The 24,556-nt window shown below is 41.0% G+C and overlaps 1 protein-coding gene across 1 annotated transcript in view; it reads left to right on the top strand.

Annotated features, from left to right (window-relative positions):
* Window positions 1-24,251, top strand: part of SOX13 (SRY-box transcription factor 13) — a 32,887-nt gene extending 8,636 nt beyond the window's left edge. Inside the window, exons 7-13 of the mRNA XM_089514595.1 lie at window positions 2,654-2,736; window positions 2,824-2,983; window positions 4,430-4,539; window positions 7,478-7,574; window positions 8,698-8,841; window positions 17,417-17,633; window positions 18,706-24,251. Of these exons, the coding sequence (XP_089370721.1) occupies window positions 2,654-2,736; window positions 2,824-2,983; window positions 4,430-4,539; window positions 7,478-7,574; window positions 8,698-8,841; window positions 17,417-17,633; window positions 18,706-18,985 (1,091 nt within the window). The 3' untranslated portion in view covers window positions 18,986-24,251. The remainder of the gene's footprint in view (window positions 1-2,653; window positions 2,737-2,823; window positions 2,984-4,429; window positions 4,540-7,477; window positions 7,575-8,697; window positions 8,842-17,416; window positions 17,634-18,705) is intronic.
* Window positions 24,252-24,556: the final 305 nt, after the last annotated feature.

Below are 24,556 nucleotides of genomic sequence, written 5' to 3'. Positions count from 1 at the left end.
GAGGGGCTGTGCTTTGGGTGCAGGTGGGCTAGCACTGTTCCTGCCCATGTGAGAATGGGGAGGGGATGGAAGTCTAGGGAGAGAAGCATGAGTTGAAAGGGATGGAAGAGAACATATTGCCTCTACATTTGTAATCCAGAAGGAAGGAACTTAACTGAGGACAGGGATGGGAATAATATTCAAAAACATCTGAAATATGGTCAAAAATGAGTTTCAGTAGTGTCAGGAAACCCTAATGAAGAGAATCATAGACTGTGGAGAATCTTCCCAGTTAGGGACTTATTGTATACAAAATCTGCTGATGATATTTTGTGCAGAAAACATGTGCTGTGCAGAAAATAATAACATTCCTTTGAGAATGAAAATTTCCAGAGCAAAAATTGCTGTTGTCAATGCAAAAAAAAAGTCAACACCACTTTCTGCACAGGAAACAGCAGTAGATGTCTTCCTGTGAAGAGTGAGGAATCCATATGCAAATTTTGTGTAGAATAAATCTTGATCATACAGGGCTCTGGGTTGACTCAGCCTTCCATTCATTTGTAGATTGGTAAAATGAGTACCCAGCTTGTTGGGGATAATTGACTAACACATTGTAAACCACTTAGCAATATAAAGTGGTATAGAAATGTAAGTGTTATTATTATTGTTACCTTGAAGTTCAAATAGTGACAGGTTTCAAAGACTCTCTTGCAGTGGAAAGAAAATTAATCATTACTCATTACTTCCTATAAGAATGAAATTGGCAAATAATTTATTTAGTATTATTTATTCATTGTGTTTGCTAATCAGTGTGGAGTAGTGGTTTGAGCATTAAATTAAGCCACTGGACACCAGGGTTTGAATCCCAGCTCAGTCATGGAAAACCACCTCAGGAAAGTCACATTCTCCTTGGGCAAGTCACACACAAATCTTGCCCCCCCGCCCCAAAAAAAAAACCTATGATAGGTTCACCTTAGGTTGCCATAAGTCAGAAACAACTTGAACACACACAACAACAGTTTATTGCATTTATATGCCACCTTTCCCTTAGTATGGAAATCAAAGTGTCTCACAATAAAACAAAATGAGCTAAAGCACAGTAAGAAAATTAGAGAACACAATGAAAACATAATGAAAATATCACCATTTTAAAAACCACACGTTAAACAATATTAAATCATTTAAAAACATACAAAATTTAAAATAAGAGTACTCCTTTCATAAAATAGGTCTGTTTGTGAACAATTAGTCATTTAAAGCCTACATAAACAAGGAGGTCTTTGTCTACTGGTAAAAGGAGAGAAAGGGGGAGACCTAGTCTTCCACAGAAGGAAATTCTAGAGGGTGGGAGTAGTCGCTGAGAAAGTGCCTCTTGTGTCCTCCAAATGGACCTGTGATGGTAGTAGGATAGAAAGAAAGCCTTCCCCAAGGAGCCTAAGACTCTGGCAGGTTTCTATAGCCAGATATGGTCTTTCAAATAGTCTGGACCTAAGCCAAGGCTTTATTGTTTGTAATGAGCAATATTAATTGTGCCTTGAAACGAACCAATAACCAGTGGAGTTATTTCTACAAGGGAGTTATATGTCTCCTGTGAGTTGTCTCAGTCAGCAGTCTGGCCACAGCATTTTGGACCCACTGAAGTTTCCAAATGATTTCCAGTGCACACATAAAGTGTGTTACAGTAGTCCAAATGGGATGCAGTCAAGGCATGCATTACCATAGCCAGATCTGGCTTCTTGAGAAATGGGTGCAACTAGCACACTAGTCTTAACTGTGCAAATGCACTCTTGGCTACCACTGAAACATGGGCTTCCAGGTTCAGGGTTGAATCCAGGAGAATACCCAAGTTGCAAGCTTGAGATTTCAGGTGGAGTGTAATCCAGTCCAGCACAGGATGCATCCCAATTCCCTTATCTGTCTTTCAACTGACCAGGAGTACCTTTGCTTTGTGGGGAGTAAGTTTCAGTGACAACAGACAGATTCAGTTCAGTTCAGAACTGAGACAGCTTTCTTGGGATCTTATGGGAAGGAAAGAGAGAATTTGGTGCCATCAGCATATTCGTGACACTGAATTCCAAAACTCCAAACTATATCCTTATCTGAGGATAACTCATATTTACCTGTGATTTACCTGTCATGAATATGCTGCTTCAACGGCCATTTTTAAAAGCCGGAAGCTTCTGTTTTTGAAAAGGGGCTGCAGAAGCAACTTAGATAACCTAGGCTGCATCTGGGATGGACCCAGGTGGTGATTTGGTGGCAATTTATGTGTGATAGGAACTGGCTTAACTCCCAAATTAGCATTGAATTTGGGAAAGATAAACTGCTCTTTCATCCCCATGTGATATGGTCTGTAGTCTGGATCCAACTCAGTGTAACTCAGATGCACTTTACTATTATGAATGGGATTCCATTGCTATTTGCTTGAAAAATCAATAACAGCATGGATGTCCCCAGATATTCAGGGACATGCTCCAGGGAACTATGTTTGTTTAGTGGCCAAATGTACTGTTAGGCAACCTATTTAATTCACATCATTTTTTAGAGCCTGATTTTCAGTTTCCTAGTTTTTCGTACAGCAATTTTATTTCCTTAGGAATTGTTGCTGGGTGTAAAATTTGTTTTAATGTTTTATTCTATACCCCACATCTTTCTGTTTCTGTATTATCTATAGTGGAGTACCCCATGCAGTTGCTGCACAGCCCCTCACCTTCAGCGGTGAAGAGACCTGCAAGCTCAGGGCACCTGCAGATCCAGGTGAAACTCATGAACTGCTTTATTTCTTGGCTCCAATACCCTAGTGGGGATGCAGTCTCCTCTCTTTCTCTTCTTTATGTTTTCCAGGAATCTTCACAGCCACTAAACCTAACAGCAAAGTCCAAAAGTTCTGATCTCCCCAATTCTTCCAGCTCACCTAGTTTAAAAATCAGCACCTGTCAGTCGCTCACGTCTAACCATGGAGTTTCTCAGGAGCTGCAGACCAGCCCTCCCAGCCTTCCTTTGGGTAAGACCATGGAGCTTTCTCTTGCTATGCCTCTGAACCAGTGGTTCCACATTGAAATCAATTATGACTTACCTTATTCTCGGGATATTTCTCAGAAGAATAATTTCACCCTATCTTCGATTCAGAAAAGACCCAACTATGGCATTTATCAAGATTCTGTTTAGGATTATTCTCCCGTATTTGTTACTCTTGCATTAGAATGAAAGAGTGAGAAGCTCTAGCTCATTTGAAGCATATTCTTTGCATCATTTTGGAAAAGTTACTTTTTGGTATATAATTTCCAAAATTCTCCAGCCAGCATGGAGATTCTGGCAATTGTGGTTCAAACCATAATTTTCGTAAGCCCTGGTTTGCATGTAAAAGGTCACAGATTCAGTCCCCAGCATCCACAAGTAAGGCTATGAAGGGTTCATTCTAAAATCCCACTCAGTTAGTATAGGCAATAGTGTGCTAGTATTGTACCAATGGGCTGTCATGAAATAATGCAATTTAATATATCTCAGTCTACATCTTCAGTTCAAATGTGTTGCATCCCCTCCTAGGATATTGTTGATCATTAAAAAATGACAGTTTTTGTTCTGCTAGTGAATAGGAAGATGCAAAAAAAAAAAAAAAAGATGTTTTCATTCCAGAGACACACCATCAAGAGCACTAAGTATTTGCTCTTTCCTCATATACTCAGGCAGTGAAAAGTGAATTCTAGTCTCCAGTAATTACAGTCCAAACTGAACCAAGCAGTATTAGCATTTCCAAATAAATGGATGCAGAGTGATTTATTTTTGCATCAACAGATAACAAGTCTGCAGTTTCACTGCTTAAAACTGCTGAAAATTGAACAAAACAACAAAATAACATGACCCTGTGGAGGCAGAAGAAGTAAATCCATGGTGAACAAACATCCTAAGCCCTGCCAGGAATACACTCCTCAGAGTTAGATGGAGGGGAGAAGCAGTTCTTCCTCCACACTTTCTTAGAGTTATTGAAAAATTCCCTCCTATTGTTTCCATCAGGAGCAAAATTCAGTAAAGCCTGCTTTGGGACCAGTGTATTCCCCCACACATGCACATACACACTCATTTTAGAGGTTATCCAGGGAGTGACGGGGCTTTGGATCCCCAGAACAAGCCTCCTTTTGCTCTTACTGCACAGCTATAGTGAGGTGACCAAAAGCATTGTTGCTTTCCAAGGTGGTCTCTAGTATCCTTTGGCCTCTGTGAAATTCTCCCAGGTGAGATAAGATTTCACCCTAAATATTTCTTTTTCTACTGATACAAAACACTCTTGATGGTTCTAAGAAGCACTTACCTGAGCATTTTTAAAAGACAGATGTAGAATTACCAAATGTAAATTTTTATCTCTGTGCAACTTTTTGACAGCTGGGGTCTTTTCAAGAACATTTTGTCACTTGACTGTGTGACATCAATTTTATTTTATTAAAACAATTAGGGTTCCTTGGAGAGGGAGATGCTATAACCAAAGCAATCCAAGATGCTCGGCAACTTTTGCACAGCCAAAACAGAGCAATAGATGGCTCCCCAAATCATCCCTTCAGGAAGGTATGTGACTAGTCTCAGCAGAACAAAAATGTTTGTTTTCTCTTTTAAAAGTCTGAGTGAGAATCAGAATTTTAGGGAAGATGTATGTAACTGTAATGTGGAATCCAATGCAGTATATAAAAAATGACTGACATCTAGGTTTTTCAAAGTAACCTTTGAAAAAGGTTTTAAAAATGAAGTTCTCAAGGCTCAGCTCAAAAGACGGCTCACTTAAAATGAGCTAACTGGGGTCTCACTTTTGACTGGGCTTGAATTAGCTGGTTGTGTTAGGGTACAATGGACCCTTGGTATCTGCTGGAGTTTGGTTCCAGGACCCTCCATGGATACCAAAATCCATGGATATTCAAGTCCCATTAAATTTAATGGCACAGTAAAATGGTGTCCCTTATATAAAAAAACAAAATCAAGGTATGCTTTTTGCAATGTATATATATATTTTAAAAATTTCAAGCTGTGGATACAGAGGCTGGATGATCATCTATTGGGGATGCTTTGTTTGAGAGTTCCTGCATGGCAGGGGTTGGACTGGATGGCCCTTGTGGTCTCTTCCAACTCTATTATTCTATCATTCTATGATAAATAATCCATGGATAAAGAGGGTTGACTGCATATGATTAAATTGTACAATTAATTTTGAACTCCAAGTTGTCAGGAACAGAAAGAGGCCTAAAACCTTCTCACCTCTTCTTACACCAAACTAAAGAACACAAGTCACCTTGGAGGCTTGCCAGCTGCTAGTGAAGCCTCTCCTGCATGGTTCCTTCATTTTCTCCCAAAAGATTCCAAGCAGTGTCAACAAGAAGGGCTGCTGTTGCACATCAGATCCAGTAACAGCACAGCACTGGGATCCATGGGGACTATACATTCCCAAGGTTTCACCATCCTCATAAACTCATCAGAAGCCCCAGTATTTCCAGGAATAGCATCATCCACTGTATTGAGAGTGAAAGCTTCAACTGTAGCCTGTTCTCATAGTAATTTACTAGAGAAGTTGAAGGGATATGGTAGAGATAGCCAAATTCTCAGTGTGATCTGAGGGCCACACTATCCACCACCAAAGTCCCATGGCTGCTACGAAAATATTATTATTATTATTATTATTATTATTATTATTATTTCCATTTATATACCGCCATTCCTATGATCATGGCGGTGTACAACAAATACAAAATAGCCCAATCAGACCCCCTTATTAAAACCAAACAGTACAATTCATAAAATCCAACGTACAATCCAATAAGCCAATAAAACACAGTAAAAACAGTTTAAATACCATAATACAATACACACAGTGCGCAGGGAGAAGAGTGGTAGTTAGGACACTTGAGGGAAGGCTTGGCGGAAGAGATGAGTCTTAAGATTCTTTCTAAAGGACTCCAGGGAGGGGGCAGGACGGAGCTCGTCAGGAAGAGAGTTCCAAGTCTGCGGGCCCGATACAGAGAAAGCCCTATGCGCAGACGCCACATATCTCACATTAGGAACTCTCAAAAGATGTCTCCCTCCTGACCTGAGAGTGCGGGGTGGATTATATGGGGAGAGACGGTGCTCCAAGTACTCTGGGCCCAAGCCATTTAGGGCTTTATAGGTAACGACCAACACCTTGTATTGCGCCCGGAAGCGTATTGGCAGCCAATGCAGATTTTTCAGTATAGGTGTTATATGGCTGGCCCTGGAGCTACCAGTGACCAGCCTAGCTGCCATATTCTGGACTAATTGTAGCTTCCGGGTTTGGTACAAGGGTTGCCCCATGTAGAGCGCATTACAGAAATTGAGTCGAGAGGTTACCAGTGCGTGTACCACTGTTTCAAGGTCCCCCCGGCCCAGGAAGGGTCGCAGCTGGCATATCAGCCGAAGCTGATAACAGGCGCCTCTGACTGTTGCATCCACCTGAGGAGTCAAATGAAGCGATGAGTCCAGAAGCACCCCCAGACTGCGAACTGTGTCCTTCGCGGGGAGCGTGACCCCACTCAGGACAGGTGGACAAATTTCCTTCCCGGGACCGGGGGAGCCTATCACAAGTACTTCTGTCTTCTCTGGATTCAGGCTGAGTCTGTTTTCCCTCATCCAGCCCATTACCAACTCCACCGATGGTGGAGCTCCACTGGCTGTATGTGGGGGAGGAGTATACAAGAGTGGAATGGCAGTGCAGTGTGTCCCCTTTCCTTTCCTTCCCCTCCTAATGGTCCTTTTTTAAACCAAATTTCAGGCATGCTCCTATTAGTAGCAACAGGAAATGCAGGGGACAGAGGCCACAAAAAAGGCTGCATGAGTGAGCCCCATGGGTCACATGCTGCTCAAACTTTGCAATAAGAGAACAGCTGGAGCTGCTTGAACCAAACTAATTATATACTGAACCTGAAATCTGAGTAGGTTTATGCTCATAATTAGCCTAGAGGTTTTGATTGAGAAAGATTGTACATTAACTTACCATCTCATCAGTTCCAAACTTCAGATGTAATACAAAATGGAACAGAGGACATTTGCTGTGTTGAGGAATTCCATAACATTAAAATTGTGTCAAGGAGCTCCATAACAGATGTGACCTAACTCATTAAGCTTTTCTCCTTGAGAGTAATGTCAATAAGAGGTATCAAGAATGCTGGTTACTCTGTCAGTGAAAAGAGCTTTCCTCTGAACTGGAGAAATTTGGATATTTTGTCATCTCAGGCTCCTGAATCTTGCAAATTGTGTTACATCCTCCTCTTTTTGTAGTCCTTTGCTAGCTAGCTTTTGAATTTTTGAGACTTGAATTTTTGAGTTGTTATTCCCTTGAGTCATATGGGAACACTCTGTTGTGATCTCTTGAATAACATAAGATGAAAGTAACCACTCTTTTTGAAATATAAAGTGAATGCCACAAAATACTTCTAGGAAAGATATCATTGCTAGTTTCTTTTAAATTTCCTTGCCGTGATAAAATGCAGCTAACCACTTTCAGGACCATGCTGGCTTGGAATCTCCACCCGCAAAAGAACAGGCAGAGGAGACTTCTTTACAAAGGCTGGACGAATCCATGTTAACCTGCGATGGTGATGGTAATGACTGTTGCTTTTCATAAGAAATTTTCCAGGGAAAATCTGGGCTTTTTCTTTGTTTCAATCAATACCCTGAAGGACATAAGAGCCATATAATGTGAGGATGGGTGTTAGGCAAAATTTCTGAAAGAATATCTCATTAGAATAACCAGAATTGTTTTTTTTCCCAATCGTGCTATGCATTGATGACTTCCATTAACTCCTAGTAGGACTGGGAATCATGTAGCTCACCAAATGTGGTGGACTGCAGCTTCTTGACATTGGCTATGATGTTTAGGGCTGCTGGGACTTGGTGTCGAACAACATCTGTTGTACAGTTTCACATACTTGTGAAATGTACTGTGTAGAGTTTGCCATCTGTCATGTTTTCCAGAAACCAAGTAAATTCTTACTCTCTTTGAATGAACTATTTCATTATCTTGTGAATTCATCAGTGCTCCAAAAATGTTTCAAGGGGCACTTCAGAGGTACATACTTATGGTAGAATCTTGACATTTTCCATTTTCCTTCAGAGTGGCTTACTCCATCCACCTATAAATTTCTAGCATGAGTTTCTTTTCCACAATGGTCACTGGCAATCTTTTGAGATCCTTTCACATCTATAGAGTCTGACATGGGGATCTGGGAAAGATCTTTTAAATAGATAGGGTTGCCAGATTCATTATAGGCCAGTATTCCTGTGATGCATTTTGTCAGGTGCATCTTATCTCCTCATATGGTTTCATTACTGGGAGAAGCTATGCCTTCAGAAACTCTGCCTTATGAATACCCGTTTAAAGACTCTGCAGCTTTGACTTACACTGAAATGTTCTAGAAATTGTAGAAACCTGACAACAGTTATTGCTGTTTGGGGTTAATGAGCCAGAAGATGCAGAAAGGGTCTCATGAAAGGAAGGAAGAAGCAGTTTAGGGAAGAGAATAATGCATGGTAAAGAGACTAGGGGGACAGAGACTGGGGGACTTGCAGGCCAGTGAGGAAACCTGCTGAGATTATGGAGGGGTGGGTGGGGGAGACAGGCCTTTTGTTCATAAACTCTCTTAAATCTAGTTAATTATTTTTGGTTATGCTTTGCAGTGTTGTTGTGTTTTTTAACCATCCTGGTCCCTACTTTTCTCTTCATAGGCTCACGCCATTTTCCTGAATCCAGGAACAACAACCACATAAAGCGTCCTATGAATGCCTTCATGGTGTGGGCCAAGGACGAGAGGCGCAAGATCTTGCAAGCTTTCCCAGACATGCACAATTCAAGCATCAGTAAGATTCTAGGTAAGGGAGTAAGCATTGCCAAGATCCTTTAGTTCTGCTCCCCAGTGGCATTGGGTATTTCTGCAAAGCACATTGTTAGCCCCATATACCCTCAGGCAAGGAATTATTGCTAATCTCATGCAGGTTACCAGCTGGCTGTGTGCTGCGATAAAAGCACACAAGCAAATCCTCACCTTTCTCTCTGGTGACAGTCCATCACAACTGTCTGATTCTTCAAATCTGATACCCGAGCATGAAAAGCAGATGTGAAAACAGTATTTAAAAAAGAAAATAAAATGAAAATAAAGGGGAAATAAAAACCTAAATGCAAGCAGACAGATAGCAAAGGCTTTCCTCTTCTCAAAGAGCTATATTAACATTGTGATTGTGGGCATTTTCTCAAGCTTATGATATGAATTGCAGCCTCAGTACTGAACTAGACAACGGACTTCTAAAACTCCTAGAATACCTCAGCCAACATGCCCATAGTGGCTGGAAAATTCTGGGAGTGGCATTATAAATTAACTTAGTTAAACTCTACCTAGGACTATGTTTGCACATTGCCCTTTCAATCAATGAAAAGGCTTTCTTTTTGGTCTGGAAATGAGTGGTAATATGATTCTGCCTCTTATTGTTTAAAAGTATGATTTGTGCTAGAGGAAAGGGGGGAAAGAAAGCATAGGCTCAGGAGTATGATGCTAAATTTGAATTTCTTGTGGTGTGAAGCAGAATGCAGATTGGTCCAACAAACCATGGTTTAATAATCTAGACACTAGAAGAAAGACTTCCAGTAGGGTAGGTATGGGAAAGACATGCTTCTGGACTACAATTCCCATTAGCCTAGCCAGCATAGGAAATGGTAGGTGTTCCAGTGAATTTGGAGAGACCCATATTTCCCACCCTGGCAATTGGGGATACTTTCCCCTGCAGCCACCATGTCTAACATGCATGCTTTTATATTCACTATTTTGCAGTAGCAGCTATATTACTAAAGGGATCAAATCTAGGAACTTATCAGACAAAGAAATAAGATGGCTTACCTCTTCCGCATTCAGTTCAGGATCTAGGATATCCCTGGATGTTATCAGACCTAAATCACCACTGATCTAGCTGTGATGCTGCCACCTGGATGCATCGAAGCCTCACTCAGTCGGCTATTTTTTGAAGTTGGAAGCTCCCCGACTTTGAAAAAGTGCTGGCTGAGTGAGGCTTCAACCTGGGATGCATCTAGGTGGTGAAATTGTGGCTAAATCGGTGGCGATTTAGGTCTGATAACATCCGAGGGCATCCCGGATCCTGAACTGAATGCTGAAGAGGTAAACTGGCTTATTTCTTCGTCTGATAAACTCTATAGATTCCAATCTGGTAGTGCTAATTATGCAGCAATCTGCTGAATGCCTGAATTTATTCTGATAAAATTTCAGGATTATCTGCAGATCTTTTGGTAACTGGGCTAATATTGGTTCATCCCCAAACTGGCCTAAATGGTAAAAGCAGGAAAATATCTAAAGGAACCAAAGAGGTAGGGTTTAAATCTATTTAGTGAGTCATTTTTAGTTTTAGTCATTTTTATATCCCACCTTTTCTTCCCACAAGCTCAAGGTAGTGTACATGGGCCTGCCCCATACATTTGATCTTCACTACAACAGCCTTATGAGGTAGGCTAGGCTAAGAGGGACTGACTGGTCCAAGGTCATGTAGGGAGTTTTCTGGTTCAGTGAAAATTTGATCCTGGATTATCTACATCACATTTGAGCTGCTTAAAGAAAGCGTCCCCTCATGGACACAGATTTCATAGGGAAGATTAACCATCCTACTCTGAATTCACTGGGGACCATAGTGGAAACACCTTGCCAGACCCTGGGCTGTTTACATTAACCTAGCAGATAGTATATTTAACACTGTCCCTAGCAGACAGTATTTTTCCAGCTACTGCAACAGGCCAGTTCTTTCTTCTGTGGAATATTTGCTTATCACAAAAACTTGTGTCAGACTGAAACCTATAGCCCATAGGTTATTAGAAAAACAGGAGACCAGGTGACATTTTGACAAGACAGGATGAAATCTCAAATTCACACTCTTGTTCCTTTGGAGTCAAAGTTTCTCTGAAATCTGGAGGACATTTCTAATACATGCTCTAAGAACTGAGGCATGAAGCTTGCTCTAAGAATTGAGGCATAGGACAGTATCTTTAAAGCAAGGGTAAGAGCTTATGGCCCTCTAGATTTTTTTAGAACTCAACTCCCATCGTGCCTCAACAATTAGGGCAGATTTGATTTGTAGTCCAGCAACATCTTTTGGACTACAACTTTCCCATTCCTGTTGTATTTGAGTTGTAATCTCAGGAAGGCTATTGTATCGGTTCTCTCAACCACATGTTCAGTTTTGTGCATATTACAAGACAGGCTAAACATGTTTCCCTATCAGGTACTACAGGGTGCCATGATTTGTTTGTTTTTCTATAATTTTACTTCTGATGTTTTTATTTTAGTTACATATACATTACAGGTAGATGATTACAAAAACTGTAAGGACAATAATAATCATTCAATCAAGCAAGCAATGGTTATCTTTCAACAAAAGTCATAACAGCTTTTCTTCTTTCAAAAATCAACATAGTAATCTGTGTAGTATAGCCAGGACTGAGATATACAACACAGACAGACATATACATAAGTGCGTATGTATGTATGTATGTATGTATGTATAATAAAACAGTTTAGCGGGCCTAGTAATGATAATCTAAAAGGCAACATCCAAATTTTATGAAGTTCATCACCATGACAACACACAACATTTCAACTGACAAAATATTATTGGATTTTTGCAGTGGCCATAGGAAGCTGAACCACTTTGTGAGTGATTGCCTTGCACTTACCATTCAGCAGAAAACCCAGTGTCTGGCAATTATCCCTGTTAGTGAATTTATCAACCACAGGAGGTTGCCTATAAAGGACCAAACAAAAATAATATGGCAGAACATCTACTACCTTTTCTCTAAAAATAGCGGATCTTGTTTTGCAACCAGTCTCAGTAAGCTTTAGCAAACATTATTTTCATGGTCTGAAAGCAGAAGCCCCTCATTATTATTCTTAATGGAAATGTCACTTTATATGGTAACATAAGGGGGAAAGGCAGTAAGCTACCTGGAGCAGAGGCCTCTCTACATTTTCGCTGTAGGTAAAGTAACAAAGTTCATTTAAAAAAAAGTGAAAAGAGAAGCATGCTTCTTAAATTGCATGAAATGAGCTCTTTCAAATAATATTTCCAGCTGAGGAGTGATTTTACAGTCAGAAAATGGAGAAGAAATTGGCATATATACTGCAGCTACATTAAACTGAGGGGCTGTGCAGACTGCCCCTAAGGGGTGGCCTGCAGCCGCCTCCAGCTGTGCCAGCTTGGGGCTGTGGCAACTGCACACCGCGGCCCTGATCTGGGCTTTCCAGGGTGCAAAAAGGAGACACATTGACCTAGAACAGGGTTTCCCAACCTTTTTGACTTGTGGATAGGGTTGCCATAATTGTCCACTTTTACCAGGGACAAAATGTGGAACAAATTCAAGACCAAACTGTAGGACAACTGCAGGACAAAACTCAGCCCAAAATGTAGGACATTGAAGAAAAATGGTGGACCTTAAATGTCCTACATTTTGAGCTGAGTTTTGTCCTGCAGTTGCCCTACAGTTTGGTCTTGAATTTGTCCTACATTTTGTCCCTGGTAAAAGTGGACAATTATGGCAGCCCTACTTGTGGAGCCCTTAGTTCTCCACGAAGCACAGATTGGGAACCACTTCCACACATTTAATATTGCCAGCACCAGCCACTGTGGATAATGGAAGTTGTAGTCCAAAGTATCTTGAAGGGACCAAGAAACCTATCCCTCATCTAGGGAATGACTTGCTCTCAATAGTAATAGCTCTGATAGGTGTTCTAGAATTTTTTTAGGTTTAATATGAAACTGTTCATATTTGTATTGGCTACATTGCCAAATACTTTTAACAACATTACTGGATGTTTCATTGGTTGAATGTAAACATGCAGCATAAAGAGATGGTATAATGACTGAACCACGTCTGACTATAGCTGGTGGTAGTGCTATTTTTGAATGCTTCCCAACACTTTAAAAAATCTCACTGCAAATAGAAACCACCCTATTAGGAGGAAAGGATTGCTTCCTACTGTGCTAGTTTCTGCTTGCAGGGATTTTCTTCTAAAAGACTTAGAAGAGCATTCAAAAAGGCAGTGTTTTACTTGGAGTCACAAATCCATTCTACTACCCAGCACAATGCCATCTCATTCTTGAGTATGTGTATGACCTTGGTGAAGGGGGAAAAATGAGAAATTTAGGTTGTTGTTTTTTCCCCTGACTTTTCTTAATAGGCCATACAGGACATGTTCTTATGTACAGAGATACTCTGCAATTTACATTTCTGAAAGCCCTTAGCCAAGTAAATTGGTCAATCTTTAGGGTTTTTAATTTTTCAAAAACATTTTCTGTGCTTTTCAATTCCCTAGGTTAAAGCAATTTAAACTACCCTTCCTCTGCTTCTTGCCCTGATTCCCAGACTTCCTTGTGGGAATCACGGTAAAGGTTATGCAGCCCAGGGAATTCAAATCACACAGCAGGCAGTCTATTTTAGCCATTACACCTGCTCAGCATACCTTGTGATTGAAAGAATCCAGAGAATAGCATAGGAAGGTGACCAAAAAGGTCAGTAGAAGGGAGGGGTTCCAGTTTAGGCTGCCAGCTCACCAAAAGAAAAGAGCCAAGACAAAGTTCTGCATCTCAGATACATATCTAACCGGGGGTGGGTGGTGGGCAGGGGGAGATTGGGTGCAAAATGTTGTAGCATTTCCCTAGTAAGAAATTTTAACCTCCCCCCCCCCTGTGAAATTTCCCCCAATCCCCACATTTCTAGTATGGCAGTAACTTAAAATTTCAGCCAAACATTTAGAAAGGCAGTTGAGGCACCAAGCAAAAAGAGTGGGAAAATAACAGGAAAATATGACAAGGGAATGTGAACATAGCAAATATAAGAGTTCAATATATTTAGTGTCTGTCTCTGCAATGCTAGAAATTTGGGGACTACAGGAAAATTTCATGGGGGGATTCTTATTAAGGTGCAATAAGATTGAATACTACTAAGTTAGGATTGTCCATGCCATCATATTTCCCATTTGTATGTATGGTTGTGAAAGCTGGACAGTGAAGAAAGCTGATAGGAAGAAAATGAACTCATTTGAGATGTGGTGCTGGTGAAGGGATAATGTGGACAGCTAAAATGACAAATAAGTGGGTCCTAGAGCAAATCAAATCTGAACTCTCCCTAGAAGCCATAAACTGAAGCTGTCATACTTTGGCCAAGTAAAGACAATAATGCTTAGTTAGACTCAATCAAAGAAGTCATGGCCCTGAGTGTGCAAGACCTGAGCAGGGCCGTTGATGATAAGGTGACTTGGAGCTCTCACATTATAGGGTCACCATAAGTCAAAGTCAATTTAATGTGTTTTTAAAATGTTGTTATCTTGGATTGTTTTAATTGGTTTTCATGTGTTTATCACCTCAGGAGCACTTGTGGGTCAGGAGGTGATACACAAATACTATAAATGAATGAATAAAAACTTAATACCATTATCTTACTCCCACTCTCTACAGCAACAAGCTGTCTCTGGCCTTTCACATCCTCAGTGGCCTGCCTTGGCATTTTGATCTTATATACCCTTCATCACTGCTCAGTCAAAATGAATGCTGTGTTTTAAATGTAGTGTATTCTTTAAATTTAATAAAGCCTGCATTTTATTTATTCCCACATATATTTGCAGTTTGTCAGTATATTGTGTTTTGGGCTCCACAGTTCAAAAAGGATGTTGAGAAACTGGAGCATGTCCAAAGGAGGGTGACTAAAATGGTGAAGAGTCTGGAAACCATGCCCTATGAGGAATGACTTAGGGAGCTGGGTATGATTCGTCTGGAGAAGAGGAGGTTAAGAGGTGATAAGATAGCCCTGTTTAAATATTTGAAGGGATGTCATATTGAGAAGGGAGCAAGCTTGTTTTGTGCTTCTCCAGAGAATAGGACCCAGGACAATGGATGCAAGCTGCAGGAAAAGAGATTCCACCTCAACATTAGAAGGAACTTCCTGACAGTAAGGGCTGTTCGACAGTGGAACACACTCCTTTGGAGTGTGGTTGAGTCTCCTTCTTTGGAGGTCTTTAAGCAGAGGCTAGATGGCCATCTGTCGGGTATGCTTTGATTGTGATTTCCTGCATGGCAGGGGGTTGGACTGGATGGCCCTTGCGGTCTCTTCCAACTCTGATTCTTTGAGTCTATGATTCTAGTGTTTGCTGCATTTGTTGTTTGGTTCCTCAAATGAAAATCTTACAATTCTTTATTTTATTCTATTTTATTTTGCTTTATTTTAATCCCAACTTTCTTGCATTACTGATACCCCAGACAGCTCATAGCATGATTAAAAAACCCCAGATATAGCTAAAACTTCAATAAGTAACAATATCAAAACACAGTTACACCGCTTAAATAATCATCAAATTAAAATAATATTAAAATAAAATAATTTTTAAATAATTAAAAGTACTTCAGTGAAAAAATGCAGCACATCTATTAAGGACACCTCAGGAGCTGGTCAGTTACTAAAAGCCTGTGTGAATAAAGTGGCCTTTGCCTGTTAGTGGAATGACATTAGAGAGAGTGTACCAATGTGGCCTCCCCTGAAAGGGACTTACACTGCCTGGAAGTAGCCACTGACAAAGCCCTCTTTCTTGTTCTTACCAAATTTCCCTGTGAGGGTTATGGGACTGAAAGAAGGGTCCCCCCAGAAAATCATTAAAACCTAGGTAGTTTTTTTTCCTACAGGAAGATGTAGTCCTTCACATCGCCTGGACCAAAATTTATCATGACATTTTGGTTCACTGCTGACGTATGTGCAGATGCTTAATACAGATTTTTTTCTTTAAAGTGTACACATGAAGCACATGGAATTTGTGCTCTTTTCTGAAGTGGACTGAAAATCTTTGCTGGGACTTTTTAAAAATCAAAGGGCATATATTACTTTTGAAAGAAACATAATGGATTTTGGTTTGTTTTTGAAACCAGATGAGCTAATGCTTGATTACCATCTGGTCTTTTCTTTGCCCAGTTGAGACCTGTACAACTTGTGCTCCACTGAACCTACTTCAGTCCATTAGCTGTGTATGATGATCTGTTAGACATTTAACAACCCATTTTTGCAGTTTCAAGCAGTCAGCAAAACCAATAGACTTAAAAGAAAATAGTGCCTTCTTGTCATTGGGTTGGGTCTGGGATTGTCATCCTCTAGCACAGTGGTAGGAATCATGAATTGCTGGGAGTTGCAATCCAAGATCTGAAGGGTCATATGATTTCTAGCCTTGTTCTAACAAAAGACAGATGTTTTCCAAAGGCCACTATATCTAATCTGGGTGGGGTATGTGTGTGTGCACCACCCAGCTCTCATCACAGCTCATCCCTTTAATAAGACCTATGGTGTGCTGTACTGTATTTTCCATGAGCTGGAAGGGCAGTTGTGGGCAGGAGGAGAAAGGAAAATCTGTTTTCATCAGCCCAATTGTGTACATCTAAATCTGGATTGAACCCATTGTTTGTTTTAGGGAGATTATTCCAGACTTTGGAGAACTAATGACCAGAACATGGGAGTAAGATGTTACTTGCATACAGCTATTATGTGTGGTCAAGACTACACTTTTTAGCCATGCCTCATTATTTGAAGCAGTGTTACTTCTTAGTAAATAGACTCTTAGTCTACAGGGCTCAGAAGAAAAATTAATCTCTTTTTTTAACCCCTTAAACAAGGATGTTACACCAATTATCTTTCTCTTCAGTGTAATTCCATCCATTACACTGGGGAGACACCTGATCTTTTGTCATGATACAACAAAAAGTTTTGGAAGTGTTACTTCCCCACGTATTGTGCATCATATCACATTAGTCTCTTTCCAAAATGATCTTTTGCATTTCCTGAATGCTGCACTTTCTAGTATGTCACATCAAGTCCTTGTCCAGTATCATGGATGGAATTAGACCAGCAGGGTAATTACAGCCTGCCATGCCCTAGTTAATAAAATAAACTACTTAGAGCATATTCTACACTCTGCAAATTACTTAACCTGAATTTGTCTTCTCAGACAAAAAATATAAATGGTCAGCAAACATCCTTTTGGTTTTGTATTCCTGTTTTCCTTTCTTCCTAAGGAAACACCTTCCATTCTCTACTGAGAAGCAGTTTTTTTAAAATTTGATGTTTTATTGGTTTTCAAACAATAACAAATGGATTATTATGCAAACAAACAATTATTGGTCACTAAACAACAATAAAGAAGTAAGCAAATCACAATAAAAAAACAAATATGGATGCTCATGAGAGTGAACGAAGTTGCTAAATGGGTGATTGTACGGCCCTATATTACTGTTTATGTTTCAATGTCTATAACATCTTTCCATTAGAGAAGCAGTGTTTTTACCTACTGGACTGTATGGATGGAAGTTGAAGCAAAGTAAACCACAGCTAAACTTTTCTCCCACCTCTTTCTCTTCTTTGCAGGCTCCCGGTGGAAATCGATGTCGAATCAGGAGAAGCAGCCCTACTATGAGGAGCAAGCCCGGCTCAGCCGCCAGCATCTGGAGAAATATCCCAACTACAAGTATAAGCCCCGCCCCAAGCGCACTTGCATTGTGGAAGGGAAACGGCTCCGTGTTGGCGAATACAAGGCACTGATGAGGAACCGGCGCCAAGATGCCAGGCATGGCTACCTGATTGCGTGAGGCTCCCCCCTGTCCCCTTCCCCCACTCATTCCTGAGAGCAGCTCTTGGAACCAAGAGCTTCCAGTGACTGAAGTCAGAGATTGGGAAGATCAATTTTTGGACTGCAACTCATAGAATCCCTAGGTAGGGAATTCTGGAAGCTGTAGTCCAAATGGTAACTTTCCCCAAAACTTGGAATGCAGCTGATCTGGGAAGGCAGTGTGGGGGACCCTTTTGTTTAGCAGGACATTGTTCTTGCTTCATGTGGTAAATTGCTGATCAACACTGTGGCCTGCAAAGGCTTTCTGCTAGTCATTATAGCAGTATGTGCAACTGCATTCTAAAAAAAAAAAAATTGTCATCTCAGAGGCAAGGATACCACTGGTTTATACTGACCCATTCCACACTACTGAACCAGGGTCTTAACTTTAAGTGTATCCAAGCCTCACTGACTTTAAAAGGATTGCATATGTTTAAATATTTTGCCAGACCACAACAGTATCCTTATCTGACAGGCAGCCCTGAAAGTGTTCCTGAGTCTGGAATGTAAGTCCTAGCAATACTTGGCTGTTGTACGATCAGGGCAGGAATCTAATCTGTTTCCCATCCATCCACCAGAGGGAGTAAACTTACTGGCATTGGTGTCTTTGTTCCTATATGTGGAGGGTGGTATACAGGGATATAGCTATAGGGGAACAGCTCCAAAATAGGAATTCTGCCCCACACCCTTGAAATTTTCCTTCAGTCCTCAAATTTCTAGCATTGCAGTAACTTAAAACTTCAGTTGAGGCTATAGAAATACAGTTCAGGCATTTAAAGAAAATGGGCAGGCAAAATTACCAAGGGTATTCAAATATAATAGTAGTAGGTGTGAATTATTTTCCAGTGTTTCGCCTTCTGCAATGCTAGAAATTTGGGGGGGAAAGGAAAATTTAAATGAGGGCAACAGTCCTTTTTGAAGGGACATTGCCCCCCCCTTTCCTTTTCCCCATAGCTACACTACAGTGGTATAGGTGACATAATGAATGCAAGGTGAGGCATGCTAGAAGAAAGCTGTGCTTCTTATTATATGTGTCTCTTTTTTTTAGGCCTCAAGGCAGTCAGATGCCACCATCTGCTTCAGATCTCATGTACCAACGGTCAGTTGGGCTTCAGCTAGCTCCACCTCTTATGGATCACTATCTGCCCCGTGGCATGGAACCAAACATGCCAGTCATTGTCAACACACGTAGTCTGAAGCCAGAAGAAGGAGATGGGACTGAGGACAGTCATTCAGTGCCTGATGGAGAGATGTACCACTACAGTGAAGATGAGGATTCAGATGGGGAAGACAAGAGTGACAGCGAGTTGGTGGTTCTCACAGACTGAGCCATGGAGGTTGGCTGGGAAGGGGGATATATCTGGAAATGGGGTGGAGGGAGACTTCATTAGCGTCTTGCTGTCTTTCAAACCCAAATAACTAGATGGACAATAATAGGATGGTTTCATTCAGGGTGTCTGGCCTAGGAAAGAGAGGCCATTCCATGTTCTTCTGTCACTGGGAACTGAGATGGTTGTATTAAGCTAATATAAGAGTAGGGGCCATAACTCAGTGGTAGAGTACCTATCTTGCATGCAGATGGTCCCAGGTTCAATCCCAAATGTAATCAGTGAAAAGGATCCATCCTGAAGTGCCCCTTACAGCTAGAGTAGATAACACTGGACAAGATGGACCAATGGCTGGGTTCAATATAAGAGAGCTTCATGTATATCCAATGTGGGAACCCTACAGGCCTCTGTATGATGTTTAAACTACAGCTCTGAACATTTCTCTGGCCATGCTACCTAGATCTCATGGGAATTGCAGTCCAACAGTTCCCTCCCTGCTATATGTTTGATGTGGAGGTGGATGAACAGAAGGGTTAAGCCCATGCTTATGATGATGGCAAGACTTCTTGCTCATTTATCATCTTTCTTGAAAGGAAGGGATATTGGATTTGCACAGCAGGGTTAGGCTAGAAGAGAAATACATGAATGAATGAGAATCGTTTAATGTAGTTGGTGCTGAAACTTCTCTTTCCATGATGAGGGATAGAGCTCTTGCCCTCCATGTGAAGGCATGGGGCTCCCCCAAAGCTGCTCAAATATTAATTAAGAGGGAGCAATGCTAAGGTGAAGTCATGAAGGAAGGTTTTAATCCAATACATCAGATCCAGAAATTGTTCTGTCTGAAGCCACCATCCTTTCTAGTAATGTGAGTGCTCTTTATGCTTTCTGGAGTGAGAACATGACTCTGATAATGAGTTAGACACTGGCATGCTAGGTCCACTTCTTCCAATTGCAATGGCATTTGTCTTCCATGCAGCCCTTGGTTGGAAACTGTGAATGCACTGTGCCAGCATAACTTTACTGGTGCAGATGGTGGTGCCATGAGGGAAAAGGCTTTGGATACAGCAGCTGTGAAGGAAGCAAGGCTCTGGAGAAATACACTGCTTGAAACTGGCAGATTTTGTCTGTTTTTCCTCACCACTGCTGTTGTTATGTGCCTTCAAGTTGACTCCAACTTTGGTTGATTCTCTCATATTGTTTTCTTTGGTGGTAGATTTAAAAAATGTAGCCATGTTAGTCTGTAGAATCAGTATGCAGAGATCTTGTAGCACCTTTGAGGCTAGCTTAAGAAAAGTTGGCAGCATAAACTTTCATAGACTTAAGTCTACTTCCTCCAAATGTATCTGAGTTCATGCTACAAACTTCTTTCTTTAGTTAGTCTCAAAGGTGCTACAAGATCTCTCTCATATTGTTTTCTTTGCAAACTTTGTTAAGAGGTGGCTGGCCATTGCCTTCTTCTAAGGCTGAGAAAGTGGGACTTGCCCAAAGTAACCCAGTAGGTTTCCACTGCTGATCAGAGATTTAAACCTTGTTCCTCTAGAGACCTAGTCCAGCTCTCAAACCACTACACCATGCTGGCTCTTACCATTGTTATAGAAGCCTGAAAAAAATGCAGCCACAGGCATAATACATGAACAAGATTTAAGGTTTTGTGTCCATTGCTCATGTGTCTGCTCTCTCTCCCTTCCCCTTTCATTCTCTCCCCCTCCCAGCCAGCTTTTCTTGAAACTGGTGTCCTGCCAGCTGAACCCCTTACCTGTTTATATCCTGGCCAGCTGCTCCAGGTTATAGTAGCATCCACACACAGTTGTCACCATCTGCTGACTTTTCTGGGGGCCTTTTCACTTTGCTTAAAACCAAACGTCTGGGTGGAACACTTGTTCCGGAAGCCAGCCAATTCTGCCTGTCCTCACTTCCCCTCCCTATCCAACTTCACTTTGTCCTATGTTTGTTTCTTTCTACTCCCACTGGTCCTGCCAGTAAATTCCCATGGAGCCATTTTTAGCTCTGGACTTGAATGAATAACAACGGAGGTCTCAAAGGGGCCCCTCTATACCCTTGGCAGCTCTGGCCCTGCTTGTAAATTAAGCCACTGCCCATTTCCCCTCCTGCACTTGTTTGTTTGCCAGCTCCCAGTATGCACAGCAGGAGAGGGGGGGCCATTAGCAGCAGTAGCAGCAACAAAGCAGACTGACCAGGTTCTTTGGAACCAGAACCTGAAGCATCTGGGGGATTTATATGAGATGCGAATGACATTGAATGATGACTCTTGCTGCATTGTTCTGATTAAAAGAAGAGTGGTATGATTCTCAATCATCTTTGAAAATCCATCCCCCCACCTCAAGAGCTGTTGATGGTCATACCCACAACACAAATCATTGGCTGCTTATCATACACAAGTCCTCCTGAGGATCTCCCACACTATAAAATTATAACACTGTGAATCCACTTCAACAGCCATGACTGTTTTTTGTTTTGGGGCTACTAGCAATCTCTGGCTGAGAATTCTAAACACTCCTTTTTAAGATTCCAGAATTTACTAGCATAATAATAGAATCAAAGTGTTATAATGATATACAGGTTAAGTCTCCCTTATCTGAAATGTTTTGGGACCAGAAATGATTTTGGATTTTGGAATACCTCTGTTAGCATGTATGTAGATAATGATATTTTGGAGATGTGACCCAATTCTAAATACAAAATTCATTTATATTTCATATACACCTTATACATACAGACTGAAGGTTATTTTGTAGAATATTTTAAAAAATAATTTTGTGCAGAAACAAAGTTTATATACACTGAACCATCAGAAAGGAAAGGTGTCACTATCTCAGCCACCTATGAAAAAAGGGTATTGAAGTATTTTGAATTTCAGAATTCAGGATAAGGGAGAGCCAATCTGTAGTATGAAGAGCTCAGGGTGTAGGATTCTCCTGGGATGTCTCCAGCATATCTTTCACCAATTTCTACTTCACGGCCCGGTCCAGATGGGCCAAAAAGGACGCCCTCGTCACGTGCGAGAAGTGCCTTGGGTGGCACTTCCAAACGCCCCACAACCCTTGCATGTGACGAGGATGTTGTTACACAAGTGCTGCGCGGCATCCGCATGGCACCGTGCGGTACTTTGATGAGTGCACCAGTGGCGCACTGTGGCACACTCGTTACGCTGCTGGCTTTTTGTGGGTTCTTTTTCCACCAGTGGGAAGCCTTGCCATTTGGCGGCTGAGGCTTCCCTCTGGCGGAAAAACAGGCGCCAGCAGGCTGCCCTTTTTGGGTGGTCTGCACCCCAAAATGGCTCAGAATCTTCTAGTAGATTTCTGCATGATACATGACATTGGTATAATTTTCTAATATCCATTGTTTAACAATAAGAACAATGGGTAGACTACTGAAATGATTAAATGATTAGGGTAACTAGGAGTGGTTTTTGTGTGAAAAGTGTATAAAGGCTGCTCCTTACCCAGGGGTGGGGCACTGTGAATTTAAGACGGTCTCAGTCTCTTAAAATTGTGTGTGTGTGTTTGCTGTTATGTCTGCATACAACCCTTTCCTATATTTTATCTTCATATCATGTTATTTGGATGAACCTCTTCAACTTTTTTGTGCATTTCCATTGGCATTTCATTATTTTCTAGTGAATACTAATGCAGTATATAATAGTGAGCATGCTTTAAAATCAATGTGGAAAGCTTATGCTCTCTACTGGCAGAAACTGGAATGGCAGCAAATCAGTTGGAACAATTACTAAGGAAGGTCAAAGAAGAAAGTGTAAAGGCAGGCTTAATGATGAACATAAAGAAAACAAAAATAATGGCCATGTAAGAAATACATAAATTCAACCTAGACAATGAGGAAATCGAAATAATTAAATAATTCCTGTATCTTGGTTCAAACATTGATCAGAAAGGTGACTGCACTCCAGAAATAAGAAGACTAGAAATGGGAAGGGCAGCTTTGAGAAAACTAGACAAGATCCTAAAGAGTAAAGATATACAACTGATCACTAAAGTTAGAATCATCAAGGCCATCCTTTTCCCCATCACCATGTACAGACATGAGAACTGGACAGTGAAAAAAAGTGGATAAAAAGAAAAGCAACTCATTTGATATGTGGTGCTAGAGAAGAGTACTGAGAATACCCTAGACCACCAAAAAAGACAGACAAATAGGTCCTTGAACAAATCAAACTTGAAATCTCCTTGGAAACCAAGATAATCATATCCTGAGAAGGCATGACTTGTTAGAAAAGACAATAATACTAGAAAAAGTAGAGGATAACAGAAAGAGAGGAAGACCACACATCAGATGGATAGACTCAATCAGGGAGGCCAGAGGCTTGAATTTGCAGGACCCAAACAGAGCAGTGGAAAATAGAGAATCTTGGAGGTGTCTCATCCACAGGGTCACCATGAGTCAAGGTTGATTTTATGGCAGTTATCAACAAGGTAGAGGTACAGGAGAAGCGAGGGAAGAGGCAAATTTGAGTGGAAGTGTCTCTAGAATCACCTCCACTTCCATTTTAATAGGAAGGAGATATATTTTCAAGAAAATGTCCAAGTCATTTGAGAAGAGTTCCACTTTTGTAATTTTTTTTGAAAAAGATTTTGAAATTAATGGCTTAATTTTCATAGCCATGCTAGCCGAAGAATTCCAGGGGTTGTAGTCCAAAAAGGTAACATTTCCAAGCTCTGTTCTAGTGTCTCTCGGAAGAACTGATCATAGTTTTATCTGGGGAAAGGCTGATTGACTGTTCTTTTCTTGTTTAAGAGCAACAATAATTTATTGCCTAGCTTCTTGACTGAGGTGTCCTCATGGCCACCTTTCTGTTATCTTGTCACCATTCCTGGGACCTATGTTAGTTGCTTTAGCTCCCGTGACTGGCTTAGAAAAGCCATAGTTACTCTTCCCACATCCCTGTAATTTATTCTCCTACGCTTTCATTTATGTCAAAGACAACAATGCCAGAGAAAAAATGGGGTTGAAAGAGACTCATGGAGAGGAAGTAAGTTCATCGCTTTCTTGGGCAGAGGCATCTTAGACTTTGTCCTTTACTGTTATTACAGACTGGTTCTTTCCCTTGCCAACCCACCCTGTGAGTTCTGGCAACTGACTGCTGCTTTATTGTGTCTTCCCCCATCTCATGTCTGTACATATAGATATAGCTTTATTTTGTTATTAAGACTAGTAACTTAACCTGTATATTTCAACATACATGTTTATAATGAGTTTTTGTTTTCTTGGTACAATAAAGAGAATGTTTTTGAGCAGAGACCCCAAGCCCTTGTCCTTATTCCTTTAAGACACTTTCCTCCTACAGTTAATAGCTGGTGATGTCTCCTAACAAACCCCAGAGATGTGCTGGAAAGGATAAAGCTGCTCTCATTTGTCTGGAAATGGTAGAACGCAAAGGCATTTTCATATTCAAACAATACTGTATACAGTGGGACTTACTCCCAGGTAAGTGTGTGCACCATGGCAGCATGACAGATCTTGTTCAGTAATAAATGTGCTTAGGATTGCAGCCTTTGACAGCAGAGGATAGATTATTTTTCTCCATCTGCACAATAA

The sequence above is a fragment of the Sceloporus occidentalis genome, unplaced genomic scaffold (assembly GCF_023333645.1).
Source record: "Sceloporus occidentalis isolate IW3139 unplaced genomic scaffold, rSceOcc1.0.p SCAF_3, whole genome shotgun sequence".
Lineage (NCBI taxonomy): Eukaryota > Metazoa > Chordata > Lepidosauria > Squamata > Phrynosomatidae > Sceloporus > Sceloporus occidentalis.
Note: the sequence above shows the minus strand (reverse complement) of the source record. Positions and strands in the feature narration are given on the sequence as shown.